This window comes from Lethenteron reissneri, chromosome 55 (assembly GCF_015708825.2).
Source record: "Lethenteron reissneri isolate LAM-NWPU_2019-01 chromosome 55, ASM1570882v1, whole genome shotgun sequence".
Lineage (NCBI taxonomy): Eukaryota > Metazoa > Chordata > Hyperoartia > Petromyzontiformes > Petromyzontidae > Lethenteron > Lethenteron reissneri.
Genome location: NC_083833.1, coordinates 7579647 through 7598213, shown reverse-complemented (window position 1 = coordinate 7598213; position 18567 = coordinate 7579647). Strand labels below are relative to the sequence as shown.

At 53.1% G+C, this 18567-nt stretch overlaps 1 protein-coding gene across 2 annotated transcripts in view; it reads right to left on the bottom strand.

Moving 5' to 3' along the window:
• Positions 1–4544: 4544 nt before the first annotated feature.
• The window catches only part of LOC133356725 (adiponectin receptor protein 1-like), a 31461-nt gene continuing 17438 nt past the window's right edge, over positions 4545–18567 (bottom strand). For both annotated transcript variants that reach the window (XM_061574370.1, XM_061574369.1), the window contains exons 4-8: positions 17741–17912; positions 13358–13544; positions 11353–11540; positions 9091–9284; positions 4545–8203 (exon numbers count right to left, since the gene is read on the bottom strand). In XM_061574370.1, coding sequence (XP_061430354.1) covers positions 8075–8203; positions 9091–9284; positions 11353–11540; positions 13358–13544; positions 17741–17912 — 870 coding nt within the window. In that variant the 3' untranslated portion in view covers positions 4545–8074. The remainder of the gene's footprint in view (positions 8204–9090; positions 9285–11352; positions 11541–13357; positions 13545–17740; positions 17913–18567) is intronic.

Below are 18567 nucleotides of genomic sequence, written 5' to 3'. Positions count from 1 at the left end.
GACGCGGGGCCTTGCGAGCGACACCTCCCACGATGGCATTTGCATCGCAACCAGCCGCAAACTCTTTCCACGCCTTCCCCCCGTGCCACCGCATCTCAAAAGCACACCTTGAAGTGACCTCCTCTCTTCTTGGTTGTTTCGGTAAAGTCACGTAGAAGGGAAATAATAAAAATAATACAAATAAAACAATACAATTATCACGACGATGATGATTGCTTGTGTTGCAATCGAAACGTCGTGATCATTTTATTGTTTTCTTTTTATTATTTTATTATTTCCCTTCTACGTCACTTTACCGAAAGAACCAAGAATATAAATAAACATCCGTATGTTAATCAAAACAAAGCGGGACTGAAGTCTTGACTTTGAACGAGGGCGGTGACAGAGCCTCAGCCGCGCAAAAGGAGTTCAACAAGAAGAGGATTCCAGACAGCGGGAGCAGAGGCCGAGAAGGAGCGACCCCCCCCCCCCCTGCCATTTAATGAAGGTAGACTGCGAGCGGGTCTGTAAGGAGGCCTCTATATTCTTGGTTCTTTCGGTAAAGTCACGTAGAAGGGAAATAATAAAATAAAAAAAATAAAACATAATAAAATAATTATCACGACGTTTCGGCCACAACGCAAGCAGCCGTCCTCAGGTGAAGAAGACCAGGTCTGTCGGGGAGACAGCTGTCCAAGAAGATGAATCCCTGCAGTCACGAAAGCTTTAAATCGAAATTTGACCTCCTCGCTGTTAAGACCGTCGCATAGGGCAATGCACGCTGTCCGCGCGTGTACCGCTCGCGACGACTGAAACGCCTGGGGCTGGCTCGGTGGCTCCATGGCTCAAGAGGAGGTCCGAGACACTGAGTCAGCACCGTTGACAACGCTGGGTTCGACCCCAGGTTTCAGCCGCCTGTGATCAAGTTAATCAAAGTGTCGCGAGTTGATGTTCTCAGCCTCGAACGCATTGACTTATTAATAAAATTATGTACGCTAAATGTGGTTTGACAGCTCTCGGAATCAAACACATTCCTGCGGAGGGAGCTGGTAGGAACGTTGGGTTGCTCGGTCAATGGCCAGGGTCAACGGCGGCGTGGTGTATTCCGCAAATATGCCCGACTGTGAGGGCGGGCACAAGCCGGCGTGAGTAGGTTAAACGTTGAGTTTTATAAGGGCACCACGGGGTGACCAGCCCCTCCCCACCCAGCCCCACCCCTCCCACGCCCCACCCAGCCCCTCCCCACCCAGCCCCTCCTCACCCTCCCCTCCCCACCCAGCCCCTCCCTCCCCACCCAGCCCCTCCCTGAACGACGGACGGACACAATAATCCCCTGTGGGCTGGTGTAACCAGAGGTTCCTACCAGTAATATCTCGGGGGTTTGACTGTTCTGCGATGAGCATTACTCTCGTCACAGACTGGGTGGGGAAGTGTTGATTGATCGTGGGCCTTTTGATGGAATCTCAGAGGTCGTTCTGCAATATCCTCTTCCGTGGGCAGTTCTCTAAAACTGTGGGGGGGGGGGGGGGTTGCAATTCTCTGCGAGTTCCAAATTGTTATGAGATGACAGCGCCAATTGTGGGAAAAGACTAAATGGAAATATATAATTGGTCGGGTATTGAAATTGTCCACCAGAATTGCCAACAAATACACACGCGTGTGAATGGTAAGTAGAACAATGACGACACTTTCTACGCAGATGTTTTTTTCCCCCCACGTTTATTGTACACATCACAGATGCAATTGATGACACCGGATTGCGCCACGCACACACGCACGCACACACAGATACCCCTACCGCTCCCAATCACCGCTAACACACGCCACGTACCGTGGCTTCGATTAGAAAAATAAACATACAAACTAGAGCAGCGCAGCGGTTCGATCGCTCCGTGTGGAAATCCAAGCGGCCGGGGCTCAATTCCCGGCGACGTCCGCGTGTGTGTCCCGATACTTCAGAATTGAAGGTTTCACCGCCTTCACTGCCATAGCTCAGTTGCAGCAGCAGCAGCATCAACAACAGTAGCGGGCGGCATGACCATCATTCTCGATCCAGCGCTGGAAGAACGCCTTCCCACGCCACATCTCGGCAGCGTCACTCATCTCCGGAGTCCCAGCACTGTTTGCCGCCCCGCGTCTCCTTTGCGGTGGTGCCCGTCCCGGGGCTGTGCGCGTTCAAACTTCCAAGTGACCCATTTTATCTTCTTGGTTCTTTCGGTAAAGTCACGTAGAATTGAAATAATAAAATAATAAAAACAGACAGACTCTGTCTCCTCGACAGACCTGTTCTCCACCTGAGGACGGCTGCTTGCGTTGTGGCCGAAACGTCGTGAGAATTATATTGTTTTATTTTTATTATTTAATTATTTCAATTCTACGTGACTTTACCGAAAGAATCAAGAAGATGAATCCCTGCAGTCACGAAAGCTTTAAATCATTATTTTATTATGTTTTATTTTTATTATTTTATTATTTCAATTCTACGTGACTTTACCGAAAGAACCAAGGAGATGAATCCCTGCAGTCACGAAAGCTTTAAATCGAAATTTGACCCATTTTATTCGTCAAGCGAGCGAAAATGATCGGCAACGCAGGGATACGGGTTGGCGGAGCCGAGTGCATCTCAGCCACGAACGCTTACAAGGGGACCCCCCCCCCCCCCACCACGACCACGAGTCGCACGCACGCACGCGCGGAGACGCACGTGGTGTACAGCGCGACGACCTTACGCGAGCAAAATCAGCGGAAATAATCAAGGACCGGGAAGACGTCACCCGTCGTCGTCGTCACCACAGGGCCATGATCTCGTCCACTGCTGCTGGATGAAAGGTCTCCCTCGCCGTGCGTCGCCATGCGACGATCCGCATGAGTCGCTGCACACAAGCCCATTTTTTAATCCTTTATATTAAGTTCACACGCTTGCTTGCTTGCGCGCTTACGACCGTGCAAATCTTTCGGTCGTTTTTTAACCCACTTCCTGTGATCCAATCGAGCTGACATTTTGCACACAGACTCGTTGTGCGTGACAATTTATTTTCGTGAAAAATGTTTTTTCCATAACTTTACACTTTTTAGGATTTTTTTTTTATATTTAATTACCAATTGCCTAATGGTGGCAGGCAATCATCTGACCCATATGTAGCAGCCATCTCAAGCCAGAGGACGAGAGGACTCTAGCCGCCACGCATATAAAGGAGTTATAGTGAAAAACTTTGTTTTTACGGGATATACTTGTTTCTAGTAAAGTCAATATGACATCTAGAGCTTGGCTTATGTCCTCGAATCCATAAGCGAGCGGAATTAATGCGACGGCAATTCACGCCGAAGAGAAATGAAAAATGCCTTTTGTGTTTTACTTGTAACACATCGCTGCCGCGTGGGGATGCCAGCACGCTCTCGACCGAATCCGAGTTGAGATATTTTTTTTTTAAATCCTTTATATTAAGTTCGCTTGCTTGCTTGCGTGCTTGCGTGCTTGCTTGCTTACGAACGTGCAAATCTTTCGATCGTTTTTGAACACACTTCCCGTGATCCAATCGAGCTGACATTTTCCACACAGACTCGTTGTGCGTGACAATTAATTTTCGTGAAAATTTTTTTCCAAAATTTTACACTGTTTAGGGAATTTTTAAAAATATTTAATTACCAATTGCTTAATGCTGGCAGACAATCATCTGACCCATAGGTGGCAGCCATCTCAAGCCAGAGGACGAGAGGACTCTAGCCGCCACGCATATAAAGGATTTAGAGTGAAAAACTTTGTTTTTACACGTAATTTTTTTTTTCTTTCAGTCACGTTCCTGAAAGATCGGGAGAGCCCGCGCACGATAGAGGAGTTTAGGAGGAACGCCGCGGGAAAGTGCCCCCCCTCGCGAGCCCGCGATGCCAACTGCTGCCATACTCAGATTCTCACAAGAGAAAAGAAACACACGCGGCTCGGTGCATTTCTTCTTCTGTAAGAAAATAAACCACGAGCAACGCCTTTTTTTTAGTTCCTCTCGTGTCGTCGGTATTTCAAGTCGATCGCACGCTGACACCAGCGTCTTAGCTCGTACGGTTTCTCGACTGCTCAAATTGTACCCTGCCACCCCCACACACTCGCCACCCCCCCACACCCACCACCGACACCCACCACACTCACCACCACAACCACACCAACCACCCCCACCACCCACACCCACCACACCCACCACCAAAACCACACCCACCACACTCACCACACTCGCCACCCACACCCACCACACTCGCCACCCACACCCACCACACTCGCCACCCACACCCACCACACTTGCCACCCACACCCACCACACCCACCACACTCGCCACCCCCCCCCACACCCACCACACTCGCTACCCACACCCACCACACTCACCACCAAAACCACACCCACCACACTCACCCACCACACCCACCACCCACACCCACCACACTCACCACCCACACCAGCCACCACCCACACTCACCACCCCCCCCCACACCCACCACCCACACACTCCACACAAGCCACCCACACCCACCACACTCACCACCACAACCACACCCACCACACTCACCACCGCCCCCCCCCACACTCACCACCCACACCCACCACCCACGCTTGCGTTGCACTGATGGAAGGCAATGGGCTATTTGTGATGGCAGCTGGCTCTCTGGGGTGGCAGGGTGGCAACACTCGTGCCTCGTGGCGAGAAGGGCCTGGCTTCAACTGCTCATGTTGGTGCCAACTCTGCATGGAGTTGGTACGTTCTCTACACGCTCTGCATGGGTTTAGCTACAAAGACAAAGATCCCCCGTATAGCCTTAACAGACTGTTGGGGCAAGTGCTGTTAGCGATCACCTCATGAAGGCTGGCACGGCACACGAGGGGGTGGGTGGCCAACACCACGCCGGGCCGCCTTTGTCTCCCCAGTGGCGATGCTTACATACTCATTTGAGGCTGAGTCGACCTAGGGGAGGCCCAGGACCGGTTCAGATAATCGTCACTGATGTTGGCTGTGAGCGGGAATCGAACCCGGGTCGCCAGGTTTGTAGCGCAGCGTAGCGCTAACTGCTACACTACCGCTCCCCACTATAGCTACAACACACACACGTGCACACGTTTAATTAGTATTGGCCCAGCATCCCAATGCTGGACAAAATAACCTGCGACTGACTAAATTTGGACTGTTTGTATGTACGTTGAACTTCTTTCACAACGTACGTATCCAACCGTGCTGATCGGAGGTGCGGGGGAAGGACGGCAAAACCGAGCACAATAATCAGTTCTAAAGAGTTTTCAACGTGGATTTAAAAGTGCACAGCGCCAGCGGCTACCTAATATCGGAAGGGGAAGCGTGTTCCAGACGGCCGCGGAAGGGCATCTGAAAGGGCGCAAATAACATCATCCCCCAACTGCAAAAAATCTGAGAGGACCCTCCTGAAAAACGAGTCTTGAGGCCTTGCTTGGAAAAAGAAGCGTAAATAATCATCATCATCATCATCATCATCCATAATCAACGTTTTTGGGTTTAGATCGCGTTATTTATAAATGTGTCGTAACCCTCCACCACCCGACACGGCCAATCAGTAAAAAAGTGTCACGTTGACAAAAGACAAATAGTTCACTGCTTTAGCCCACCGGTGTGTTGAAGCCACAACATTTACAATTTGAGTACGACGTTTCGCTGGTAATTGCATCCAGCATCATCGGGCAATTCGCCAGATTTATAAATAACGCGATCTAAACCCAAAAACGTTGATTATGAATAACATTGGTCGCGAAAGCCTACGTGTTAAATCATCATCATCATCATCACCAGCACCGCTGGCATTGCTCCCGATGGGCATGCTGTACCCACAGCTCTACTCCCATAGGGGAATTCTGCCATGGTGGACTTAATGCAGTGGTCGCCGGTTTGATTCGTGGGGCATCACGGTGGCTCAGAGATGTTAACTACTTCGCCTGGTATGCAGGAGGTCGTGGGTTTGATACCGACCCTGACGCCTGCTGTATATTTGGAGTTTGCGTGTATCTCTCTTATCATCACCACGGTGGCTGGGAGATGTTAACTACTTTGCCTGGTATGCAGGAGGTCGTGGGCTCCATCCCGACCCTAACGCCTGCTGTATATGGCGTTTGCGTGTCTCTCTCTCTCATCATCGTCACGGTGGCTAGGAGATGTTAACTACTTCGCCTGGTATGCAGGAGGTCGTGGGCTCCACCCTGACCCTAACGCCTGCTGTATATGACGTTAGCGTGTCTCTCTCTTTCCACGTGGTCGCGTGGATTTTTTCGGGGTCCCTTGGCTTTTACCTCCACATTTAGAATCAACGTGCGTTCAGAGTATTTTGCTGCTATACATTTCCCCTTCATTGGGCTATCATTTGTGGAAGCCAGGTCGCTTCTGAAAAAGAGCTATTATAGCTCAGTGGGTCTTACCCAGTAAAATAACAAAATATTTTTTTGCAAAAAAAAAAAACATCTGAAATAACGGGCTACTTTTTTTTAATCTCCCCGCTCCCCCCCAACCTCTATCCACCCGGCAGCATAAATGGGTTCACCACGGCGAGTCGATCGGCAGGTCGCGCGCGGTTGGCCAGAGCGCGTGCGCAAGCCCACCTCCTTCAAGACGTCTGGCCAGCATGGAAGAGTAGGCCAAGCGCCTGCCAGAAAGGGCTCTCGGGAAATAGGCGGGAGGGCCCTTCTGCCGGCAGCTGCTCAAAGCAGCCGCAGGGCTGCACCTTTTAGCTTTCCATACCGCGTGTGCCGCACGGCTCAACTCAGAAGGTGACGTCCGGGCCGTAGCGCAACCAGTGGGCATCCCAATCCACACGGTGGAGCCCCCCGCCCGCCCCCCCTCCCCCGCTTTCGATGAAATGCTGAAAAGAGAAAACTTTCTCGACAAGGGTGACCAACGGATGAAGATCTAAACGCCGCCACCGTCTCGCTCCGCAAGACCCCCTCCCCAAAAAAAAGGAGACAAAAAAAAACCCAAAACCAGATTGTCAGAGGCTTGTTCCATCCCTGAACAAATTCAGCGAGTTTACACTCCCCCACCCCCCACCCCCCAGAGGGTTGGCAGCGGAGAGGGGAATGAACGCACGGTCGGTCACGCAGCGAGGATTTAACGGCGCACGTCAAAATGAGCCGTTTGTTCCGCGCCCAGGGCGCCTTCGCCCCCTTCCATCTCAGCCCCTGTCTCAGGAGGTCGCACGAGGTCGCATGAGGTCGCACGGGTTCGCACGAGGTCGCATGAGGTCGCACGAGGTCGCACGGGGTCGCACGAGGTCGCACGGGGTCGCACGGGGTCGCACGAGGTCGCATGGGGTTACACGGGGTCGCACTTAGTCGCACAAAGTCGCACGAGGTCGCACGGGGTCGCACAGGGTCGCACAGGGTCGCACAGGGTCGCACGAGGTCGCATGAGGTCGCCCGGGGTCGCACAAGGTCGCACAGGGTCGCACGAGGTCGCACGGGGTCGCACGAGGTTACACGGGGTCGCACGAAGTCGCACAAAGTCGCACGGGGTCGCACAGGGTCGCACGAGGTCGCACGAGGTCGCACGGGTTCGCACGGGGTCGCACGAGGTCGCACAAGGTCGCACGGGGTCGCACGAGGTCGCACAAGGTCGCACGGGGTCGCACGAGGTCGCACAAGGTCGCACGGGTTCGCACCAACGGCGGCAAGAGCAGAAAATAACTCGCGACAACAGGCAGAGCGCACTCCCCTGCGCCGACACGGCTACCGCCTGGGGCCCACCGCCGACATGGGAACTGCAAACGCGACGGTTGAAGGAGAGTCCAGTGGACGGTTTCATCGACGGTCAAAAAGTGGACGCACTGTCGCCGATTCATCGGCATACTTTCAAGTAAACGTCGCCACCGCCACCGATCGCGGCGGTGGCGGCAGCCGGCACCCTCACGACGCCACACTTTACCAGACCAGCGTGCAGCGTCCGGAATTAACGGGAATGGATGGAAAGGGACCGGGACTGGGGTGGGGGGGGGAGCAGAAACACTGCTCCGCCCGCCTAAAGTGACGGCTGCTACTGCTACCGCTGCTGCTGCTGCTGGCGGCGGCGATGAGGGGCGGCTCGTCCGTGCCGGCCCCGCGCCTTAGAAGAGCGTGTCGTCCGTGCAGCCTCCGCCGAGCGAGTAGCGGAACTCCTGCAGGTTGGAGACGCCGTGAAAGTGAACGCACGCCGCCGCCACCACCAGCACGTGGAAGATCTGGTGCGACTGGAACTGAGAGAGAAAACGCACACGACGTGCACGCAAAATCAAAGTTTCTCTCGTGTAGCCCAGGGGCAAGCGCTGATTGGCGGGCGCGTATTGAGGCCGCGCACGAGGGGACGGCGTCTACTGGCACAGACATCGAACAAAGAGGGTCACCACGTCGCGGCGCTTTCACATTCGCTTCTGCGGCCATCTTGCGATATTAGGAAGCCACTGGTGCTATGCACTTTTAAATTCTTTAGAACAGATATCTGGCTTTAGTTTGTTGGCCTTACCCCGCACCTCTGATTAGCACGGTTGGCTACGCACGGTGCGAAAGAAGTTCTACACACAGCGTTGGTGTGCGGTGTTTTTTCTGCAATATTTTGCCGTCTTTTGTTGGATTTTCTGTTTGCACTTAGTCACATATTCACTACAAGATGTTTTCTTGTTCATGTTTTAGTTTTTTGTTTGTTGCGGTTGCACCCGATTCAAGAGCCGAATGGCTCACAGGGCTAGACCTAATGAATGAACTTGAACTTACGGTACATACTTACTGCCGAGTTCGAATGTCTACTCTGTGTCGTGCAGAGTCAGGTGACTGTCTGCCGAGTGGTGAGTGTCTGTTGGGTGGTGAGCATCTGTTGGGTGGTGTCTGCCGAGTGGTGAGTGTCTGCTCGGTGTTTATAGCGAGTGGTGAGCGTCTGATGAGGATTACATCAAAACCAGCTCTTTATTGTCCATCAAGAACGTCTCGTGGTGATCGACTGCAGATACATTTGTGCAATTGAACAGAAGCAGGAAGTGGTGATACTGTAGAGTTTATAGCGCAGCTTCTAAAATGAAAACCAATGTCTTTAGAACTGCTTTTTGCATCAGCAGCAGCAGCATCAGCAGCGGCAATATCAGCAGCGTACCCAGATGTCGCACTTTCCCGGGAAGAAACGCTCGGGCACGCGCGCGGCGTACAGCCCCGCGCCCGTGATGTACAGCACCGCCATGAGGAGCAGCCAGCCCATCTGCCCCACCGTGGTGGCCTTCACGAAGCCCTCGGCCACCGCAAAGTGGACGGTCGGCACCACGCCGCTCAGACCCAGGCCCAGGAACACGCCTTGCCCGGGGGGAGAGACAGACAGACAGACAGACGCGAACGGATGACGTACAAAACTATGTCGCATTCAATTTGTGCCTTAAGTTTGGTGGGATTTCCATCTCTTTAAGAATTGAAACAAATACATATATATATATATCGGTGGAGTGTTATGCAATTGTAATAAAGCTCGTTGAGGCGACTTCTGGAATCCGTCTTTTATTCAACTTGTATTACAGCTTTCCTTCGCGCTGCTGACAGACAGCGTGAGAGGGACAGATAGAGAGAGAGACGCACGTAGCCACGTGGCAGCCTGGACCACGTGGCAGCCTGGACCACGTGGCAGCCTGGACCACGTGGCAGCCTGGACCACGTGGCAGCCTGGACCACGTGGCAGCCTGGACCACGTGGCAGCCTGGACCACGTGGCAACCCAGAGCCCCGCTCCCACGTGGCCCCCTTCCTCCGTTCGTTCCCGTTCTGACCACGTGTCGTCCGTCTCCACCCCTATTTAATATCCGGGTCACGTGGTACGTTTCCACCAATCCTGGTTAGCCTCTATGGAATATTCCAGAGGCTCCCGGGACCACACCCCTGACTCGTCCCCCCATTGGCTGTGGCTAAAGCCAGCATAACCAATCATCTACTTGCAGCTGTCACCTTCCCATTACGTCAGGGCCACGCCCCTAGACTTCCCCCGATTGGCTATGAACCAGGACCGGCAGAGCCAATCGTCGTGACGAGTTGTAATCCGTCAACGACCCGGATATAACCTCACATTACACAATGAACATTACTCCATGTGGCAGGTCGGGTGGGAAAGTGCTCCCCTCTCCCGTGTGGAGGACCACAGGTCACTGGAATTGATATTAAGATGTAGCTCTATGATATCAAGCTCCGTGGGCTGTTCTCTTGCACAAGAGTCGCACCCTGCCGCGAGGGTTTCCGCACGGATCCCGCGTCTCGCGACGCCGGCAGCGCAGGGCTGCGCGTGTCACGCGTCTCCCGCACAAGCTGCGGGTTTCAGCGAATCTGGAGATCCGGGACCGAGGTCCAAAGGCTGGAGCCTCCGTTCCCGACCGCTGTGATAACAGCACGGATGCGCGGGAAGAAGAATACGAGAGTGCCCCGCTTCAGAGGTGCAGAGGGGAAGCTCACGGCACGGTCGACCCCGTCACGTACCTTCCCTACTCATTTACCACAATAAGACCAGCAGGCTCACTACGGCTTAAGAGCTGGTTAATGACTGCGGGCGGCTGAAACCCAGATTCAAACTCGGCCAACGATTGTGATCGGTGAGTCGGCGATCGCGATCATCGTTCGGTCAGCGGTCACGATCAGTGTCAGTCAGTGATCACTGTCAGTCAGCGATCGTGATCATCGTCAGTCAGCGATCACGATCAGCGTCGGTCAGTGATCACTGTCAGTCAGCGATCGTGATCATCGTCAGTCAACGATCACGATCAGCGTCGGTCAGCGATCAGTGTCAGTCAGCGATCGTGATCATCGTCGGTCAACAATCACGATCAGCGTCGGGGCAGCGACCACCATCAGTGTTGATAAGCAATCACCGTCAGTCAGCGATCACCGTCAGTCAGCGATCACCGTCAGTTGGCGATCACGATCAGCGTCGGGTCAGCAACCACCATCAGTGTCAGTCAGCAATCACCATCAGTGTCAGTCAGCGATCACCGTCAGTTGGCAATCACGATCAGCGTCGGCGGGCGATCACCGTCAGTCAGCGATGACCATCACCGTCAGTCGGCGATCACGATCAGTGTCGGCCGGCGATCACCGTCAGTCAGCGATCGCCGTCAGCGTCAGTCAGCGATCGCGATCAGCGTCAGTCAGCGATCACCATCAGCGTCAGTCAGCGATCGCCATCAGCGTCAGTCAGCGATCGCCGTCAGCGTCAGTCAGCGATCACCATCAGTGTCAGTCAGCGATCACCATCAGTGTCAGTCAGCGATCGCCGTCAGCGTCAGTCAGCGATCACGATCAGTGTCAGTCAGCGATCACCATCAGCGTCGGTCAGCGATCGCCGCCAGTCGGCGTCGGCGTCACCAAAGATGACGTTGGCCGGGCCTCACCGGCGCGCACCGCCCGGTAGGCCGGCGTGGAGAAGCGGTCCCACTGCGAGACGACGATGGCGGCGACGCCGAGCACGCACACGATGACGAGGTAGATGAGGCGCGGCTGCGGAGAGCAGTAGAACGAGTAGTAGAGCCAGGGCACGAAGCTGCCCATGATGAGCAGCGCGATGCCCGAGTAGTCGAGCCTGCGTCGCACAACGCACACGCACAACGCACGCTTGCACACGTGCGCGCACAACGCACGCCACTTGCACACGTGCGCGCACAACGCACACCACTTGCACACGTGCGCGCGTACAAAGATGCCCCCCCCCCCCCGCGGCCTCTTGTAGACCGTTGGGGCAAGCGGTGGTAGCGAGCACCAACCAGAGCGGGGTGTGCGACCGTCGCCACACGCGCCGTACCAGGTACCCAATGAAGGCCGAGTCGACCTAGGGGAGGCACAGAACGGGTTATGATATTCGCGACCGACGCTCGCTCACGTGAAGAGCTCTCGCACGCGGAAGGTGCGCGAGGCTTTCTCCGAGCGGCAGGAGACGATGTCTGATCACGCAAGGGTCGGACCTGGCGGCCAACACGATGTCTGTGAGTGGGGGCCAGGGGTGGGGGGGGGTAGCCAGCCAGAAGTCGTGACGACTGCAGGTCAGAGGTCGCAAACGGGTTTTGATTCCTTACCCGTACCCGGCCACACCAGGGTCGCAAACGGCTACCCGTACCCGGCCAGGTACGGGTAGCCGGGTATCGGGTAGGGTACGGGTATCGGGTACCCGGTTGCGACCTCTGCTGCACAGGCAGAGCCAAGTTTAAAGTAGCAGAGCCGCCGACAACCCTTTTGATTGGAAGGCATCGGAGCATTCAAATCAGATTGGTGCAGAGGGAAGGGGGCGGCAAGATTAAAGTAATGAATAAGGAACGGTTGATAACCGCTGGAAAAGTAGAAAGGGGATTGGAAGAGAGAGGAGAACCTGCTAGAAAGGGGAGTTCAGGATGTACAAGGGGCCCGAGAGAGAGAGAGAGAGATCCGAGCGCGCATTCTGGAGGGAAGCCTCGAAAAGTGTGGCCTCCATGCGTTTGCAGGTGACCTGTGAATAAACCACCAAGTCGAGCTATACTCACCTCGTCCGAAGTTCTTTACAATCATAACGGCACGCGATCGTGTGCTGAGCAGAGCGGGATTCTTCATTGAATTTCAGAGGGGGGGGGGCACTTTGGCCGATAAGACATCGGTCCGTGTGCGAGGGCCGCCACACCGTTTGAAAGCATTGAGGTTTGGACAGCATCACGATGATCGTGGGGGGTGTTCTCACACGTTGGGTATTGTCGGGGACCGCACGTCAGGGGCCGCACTAAAGGCCATCAGGGGCCGCCAGCGGCCCGCTGGAGGCCTTGCTATGAAGGCCGCTGCGGTAGAGCATCGACTCCGGGAATGAGCTACCACGACCTGTAAGGTAGGCCTTCCTTCTTACGTAGGTTTTCACAACCAATGAATTCATATGAATTTAACTGCCTGATTACTAATCTAGTATATAATTACAATAACCCCCCCCCCTCTCAAATCGTTGCACCTGATGAGTTAATGAGTTAATGATGACGTCACCCTGCTGCTGCTGCTCTATATAAGAACGGGAGACACAGCAGAGCCTGACCATTCTGGCGAATTGCCCGATGATGCTGGATGCAATTACCAGCGAAACGTCGTACTACTCAAATTGTAAATGTTGTGGCTTCACGCTTCAACACACCGGTGGGCTAAAGCAGTGAACTATTTGTCTTTTGTCAACGTGACACTTTTTTACTGAATGGCCGTGTCGGGTGGTGGAGGGTTATGACACATTTATAAATAACGCCATCTAAACCCAAAAACGTTGATTATGAATAATATTGGTCGCGAAAACCTTGCACGTGTCAAACTAACATCTCTCCAACCGTGGCGCCCAAGATTTTAGTTTTTTGCTGGCCGCGAGCTCGTGCCCGTCAGCCCGCGCCCTCGCGCGCCACTCACTTGGAAAAGGTGCGCGAGACTTTCTCCGAGTGGCAGTAGACGGTGTGGAAGAGCCAGGAGAAGCACAGGCAGAGCACGGCGCCCACGAAGAACGCGCCGAACACCACCTTCTCCTGCAGCGGCGCCACGAACGCCATGTTGGGGCGCAGCATGTACACCACGCCCAGCGACAGGAACAGCACGAAGCCTGTTGGAGCGGGGCGTGGGGGAGCGGCACCATCGTCACCCTACACTCGGGTGTCGAACGCCCACCTGACCACGCTACGACAGAGCGAGACACGGTCTCGCTATCACGGTCCGCACCGCGAGCTGGGTCCCTGACCGCGTGGCTAGAGGCTTCTTGAACCCGACGTAGATCTTCATCACCAGCAACACGAAGAACCCCGAGCCTGATAATTGGTTTTTTACCCTTTTATCTGGCAACAAAACTGACACCTTTTTTACGAGGAGTCATGTTTGCATAGATCGCAATACCTGCAGTCATAATACAAACAAAAAGCATAACTATGATCATGTATGCACTGTCCTTGAGACAGCTTTCCTTAGAGCCTAGTCTCACATGGTGTTGGACCAGATGACGCCAAAAGGCGCCTTTTGGCGTCATCTGGTCAAACACCATGTGAGACTAGGCTCTAAGGAAAGCTGTCTCGGGTGTGGACCAATCAACTTCAAGGAAAGTGCATAAATTATCAGAGTTATGTTTTTTGTTTGCATTATGACTGCAGGTATCGTGGTCTATGCAAACATGACTCCTCGTAAAAAAGGTGTCAGTTTTGTTGCCAGATAAAAGGGTAAAAAACCAATTATCATATTTTTTTACTGGCAAATGAGGTTCCAATGGTGTAAACCGCTCGCCTCTCGCGGGGACGCCCCCATGATATCGGCCCGTGCTGGGGCCGGCTCCGCCCCTCGCCCCGCCCACCTTCTAGATCTCTCTCGAGCTCCTTCCCGAAAGCTCCCAAGAGCTCCTCTACACCACGTGACCGCCCAGCGACCCCCCATCTACCGGTGGCCCCCCTCCAATACCATCCGGTCACGTGTCGGCAGGTCAACCGGCGTTATCGTGCCCCAACGTAACCCTGGCTGGATGACGCTCTCTCTCGCTCCCTCACCGGGAGCCCGCACCGCACACACCGTACGTGGTGCCTCACCCAAGCCCCGCTAGGGCTGGTGCTACTACGCCCAGTAACCGGGCTGCACGTAATGGCAACGTATTATCCGCCGCGGCCTCGCAAGCCCGGCACCACACAGTGACAGTCACCACACTTGTATGCCACCGTACCCCTGATTGCAGCTGTCACGCAGCTCAGCAGCGAGTCTCACAGTCTGGCGGCCTGCCCCATGGATGACACATCCTTCAATCTGGCCTCTCCACAGACTGCCGCTGGCTCAAGGTTTTAGCCGTGAATCTGTTTGTGCTGCTGATGCGCGGACATTTGATAATGCGCTGTCCGTCACTCGCACAACCTGAAATGATTATCAAGCGCACATGTCCCGTGTGCGGCGTGTAGCATCACTCGTCGCAGGCCAGTGTCAAACGACACCAGCGCATTCACACGGCGGAGCCTTCTGATAGTGAGAACAACCAAAAGCTGGATGATGATGATGATGACGACGACGACGACGTCAGCGACGCTGTGGATGATCCTGAGGCGGTGGCCCAGCAGGCGGCAGCTAACGCCGCTGTGCTGCAGCCTGACACTTCGCGTGGTCACGAAACTCCGACAGTACGCCGTCACCTTTTGAATGGTACGCAACTTAATTATTTAAATGCAGCCGGCGGTGGACTGTCTGTTTGCTAAAACACGTTAATATTATTAATCCTTGATCGTTTCTGTGTGGATTAAATATCGGCCGTTCTATAGGATTCGGGAGGGGGGGGGGGGGGGGTGCGTCAAGCGTGCGTACAGGGGCGGGGGGGGGGTCAAGTTTTGACAGATTTTTGTGTACCTACTGGTAAACTGGACTTCCATGGTAAACTGGACTCCCATGGTAAACTGGACTCCCATGGTAAACTGGACCTCCATGGTAAACTGGATTCCCATGGTAAACTGGACTCCCATGGTGAACTGGACCTCCATGGTAAACTGGACTCCCATGGTAAACTGGACCTCCATGGTAAACTGGACTCCCATGGTAAACTGGACTCCCATGGTAAACTGGACTCCCATGGTGAACTGGACCTCCATGGTAAACTGGACTCCCATGGTAAACTGGACCTCCATGGTGAACTGGACTCCCATGGTAAACTGGACTCCCATGGTGAACTGGACCTCCATGGTAAACTGGACTCCCATGGTAAACTGGACCTCCATGGTAAACTGGACTCCCATGGTAAACTGGACCTCCATGGTAAACTGGACTCCCATGGTGAACTGGACTCCGATGGTTAACTGGACTCCCATGTTAAACTGAACTTCCATGTTAAACTGAACTCCCATGGTAAACTGGACTCCCATTGTAAACTTAAATCCCATGGTAAACTGGACTCCCATGGTAAACTGAAATCCCATGGTAAACTGGACTCCCATGGTAAACTCGGCTTCCATGGTCAGGGGTCGGCACCCACAATAACAAGAAGAGCCATTTGTTTAGAATTTCAAGAGCGGCCTCTGCAGTCCTTCAAGAGCCACCGCACGCGGCCCCGCAGCCGTTGGTTGCCGACCCCTGACCTAACCACAAAGCCCGAGGCCTAACTTGAACCTTCTTATTCTTAGGTTTTTTTCAGTAAAGTCACGTAGGTAAAAAAATAATAAAAGTAAAATAAAATATTTTTGTTATTTTACTTTTATTAATTTTAAAAAAAATTTACCTACGTGACTTTACCAAAAAAACCTAAGAATATGAATCCTTGCAGTCACGAAAGCTTCAAATCTAGAATTTAACCTTCTTCACAGTAGGATGGTAACGATCCCCTTACGCCATTCGAAATGGGTAGGCCATTAAAACCTGACTTGGAGCTTTCATGACTGCAGAAACTACTCTTTGGTTCTTTGGGTAATGTCACGTAGAAATATTTTCTTTATCAAAGAACAGCATACGACGTTTCGATTGCAACACAAGCAATCATCATCAGGTAGAAATGAAAGAGAAAACAAACCTAGTAAACTTACGACACAGAGAGTCGGCTAACATAACAGTCAACACCCTACCTGGTTGATTACGTTCTTCCAAAGATTGCTAAATTCGAGAGAGAGAGACAAAACACAGACACGGAGACACACAGACAGACATATACGCAGAGAGATAACACAGAGACACACAGAGAGACACACAACATAGACACACACACAGAGAGACACACACAGAGACACACAGAGAGAGACACACAACATAGACACACAGACAGACACACACACAGAGAGAGACCACACAGACACACAGAGAGAGAGACACACAACACAGACACACACAGACAGACACACAAGCAGAGAGAGACTCATACATAGACACACAGACAGACACACAAGCAGAGAGAGATAACACAGACACAGAGACAGACACACAACACAGACACACAGAGAGAGACACAACAGAGACACACAGACAGACACACAAGCACAGAGAGACAACACAGACACACACAGACAGACACATAAGCACAGAGAGATAACACAGAGACACACAGAGAGAGACACACACACACATAGGCCATTGTATGCAAGCCTCACGTTCCAAATTTGCAACGACAAAAAACCACCAGCAAAACACTCCTTACACGTAGCAGCATCGCCCCCTGCTGCTAAACCACTGCAAGGCTGCGTCTGTAAAACAAATCACATTCGCGACACCCCTGCGTCTCGAACAAACGTACAAAGACATCGTCAAGTTCAAGTTCATTAGGTATAGAGCCCTGTGAGCCATTCGGCTCTTGAATCGGGTGCAACCGCAACAAACAAAAAACAAAAACATGAATAAGAAAACATCTTAAAGTGACTATGTGCACTTTGGTTCTTTCGGTAAAGTCACGTATAAAGATAAAATAATAAATTAAATGATAGCATACTACGACGTTTCGATTGCAACACAAGCAATCATCATCAGGTATAAATGAAATAGCAACAAAAATAGAACCACAAAACTATAGGCAGACATATAAGCAGACAGATATCTGTCTATAGTTTTCTGGTTAGATGTTTGTTGCTATTTCATTATACCTGATGACGATTGCTTGTGTTGCAATCGAAACGTGGTATGCTATCATTTAATTTATTATTTTTATCTTTACTTTATACGTGACTTTACCCAAAGAACAAAAGAGTAATTCCTGCAGTCACGAAAGCTCCAAATTCAGATTGACTATGCGCAAACAGAAAATCCAAGAAAAGACGGCAAAGCCATCGCCGCGATCCTGGTGCCGCGAATCGCGCAACCTTCTCTCACCGATGAGGTGCGTCCAGATGTTGCCGGTCTCCGTGTGGATGCGGAAGATGCTGCTGAAGCAGGCGCGGAACGACGGCATGGGCGGCCGGTGGCCCTGCAGGAGGTAATCGTTGTCCTGGAGCCAGCTGGGCAGCAGGTCGAACGGGATGACCTGCCAGCGCCGTTCCCACACCTGCGCCGTGGATGGGTTCACACAAGTGTAGTAGGTTCAAAGAGACTTGGACGACGTAGTCGGAGGCACACTTCTTTATTAAACGTTCCACTCTATACAGGCCAAGGAATACAACACTCGAAGGGGTATCGGCCCCTTCACCCGTCTAACAGGGAGATCCCACGATCTCTATCCCGGCTAGCCTACTCCCAGGTCCTCCACTCGAGAGCTAGGGGAGGCTAGCTGATCCAGCTCTGGCCAAGCTGCGATCACGGCACCCTGAGTCACCAGACAGGCTCTTACAAGAGCATCGACTCTGGGCTCTCGGGGCCACGCCACTGGCTTGCCCTGGTCGGTCCTGAGAAGGACAGCGATCCAGGGGAGTCCCAGGGCCTATCTAGCCGGTCTTCCTTCTTCGCTGGTTTAAGCTAAACACTGAACCCCGAGCCCACCGGCTCACCGCCTTATATAGCAACTCCCCCCTCGAGGGGTGGGGCCGTGGGGGATCACAGCGCCGTTTCAGCCCCCCAGGCTAAACGATGCGGACGTGGATGTAAGCATCCTTCCGCGTGTGGGCATAACCACCCCTGGTGTGTTTGTTCGTCCTCCCGTAACACCTCTACACAAGAAACAGACGCTGGCAATTCCAACCGCTTCCAAAAATGCTCCTCGGTCA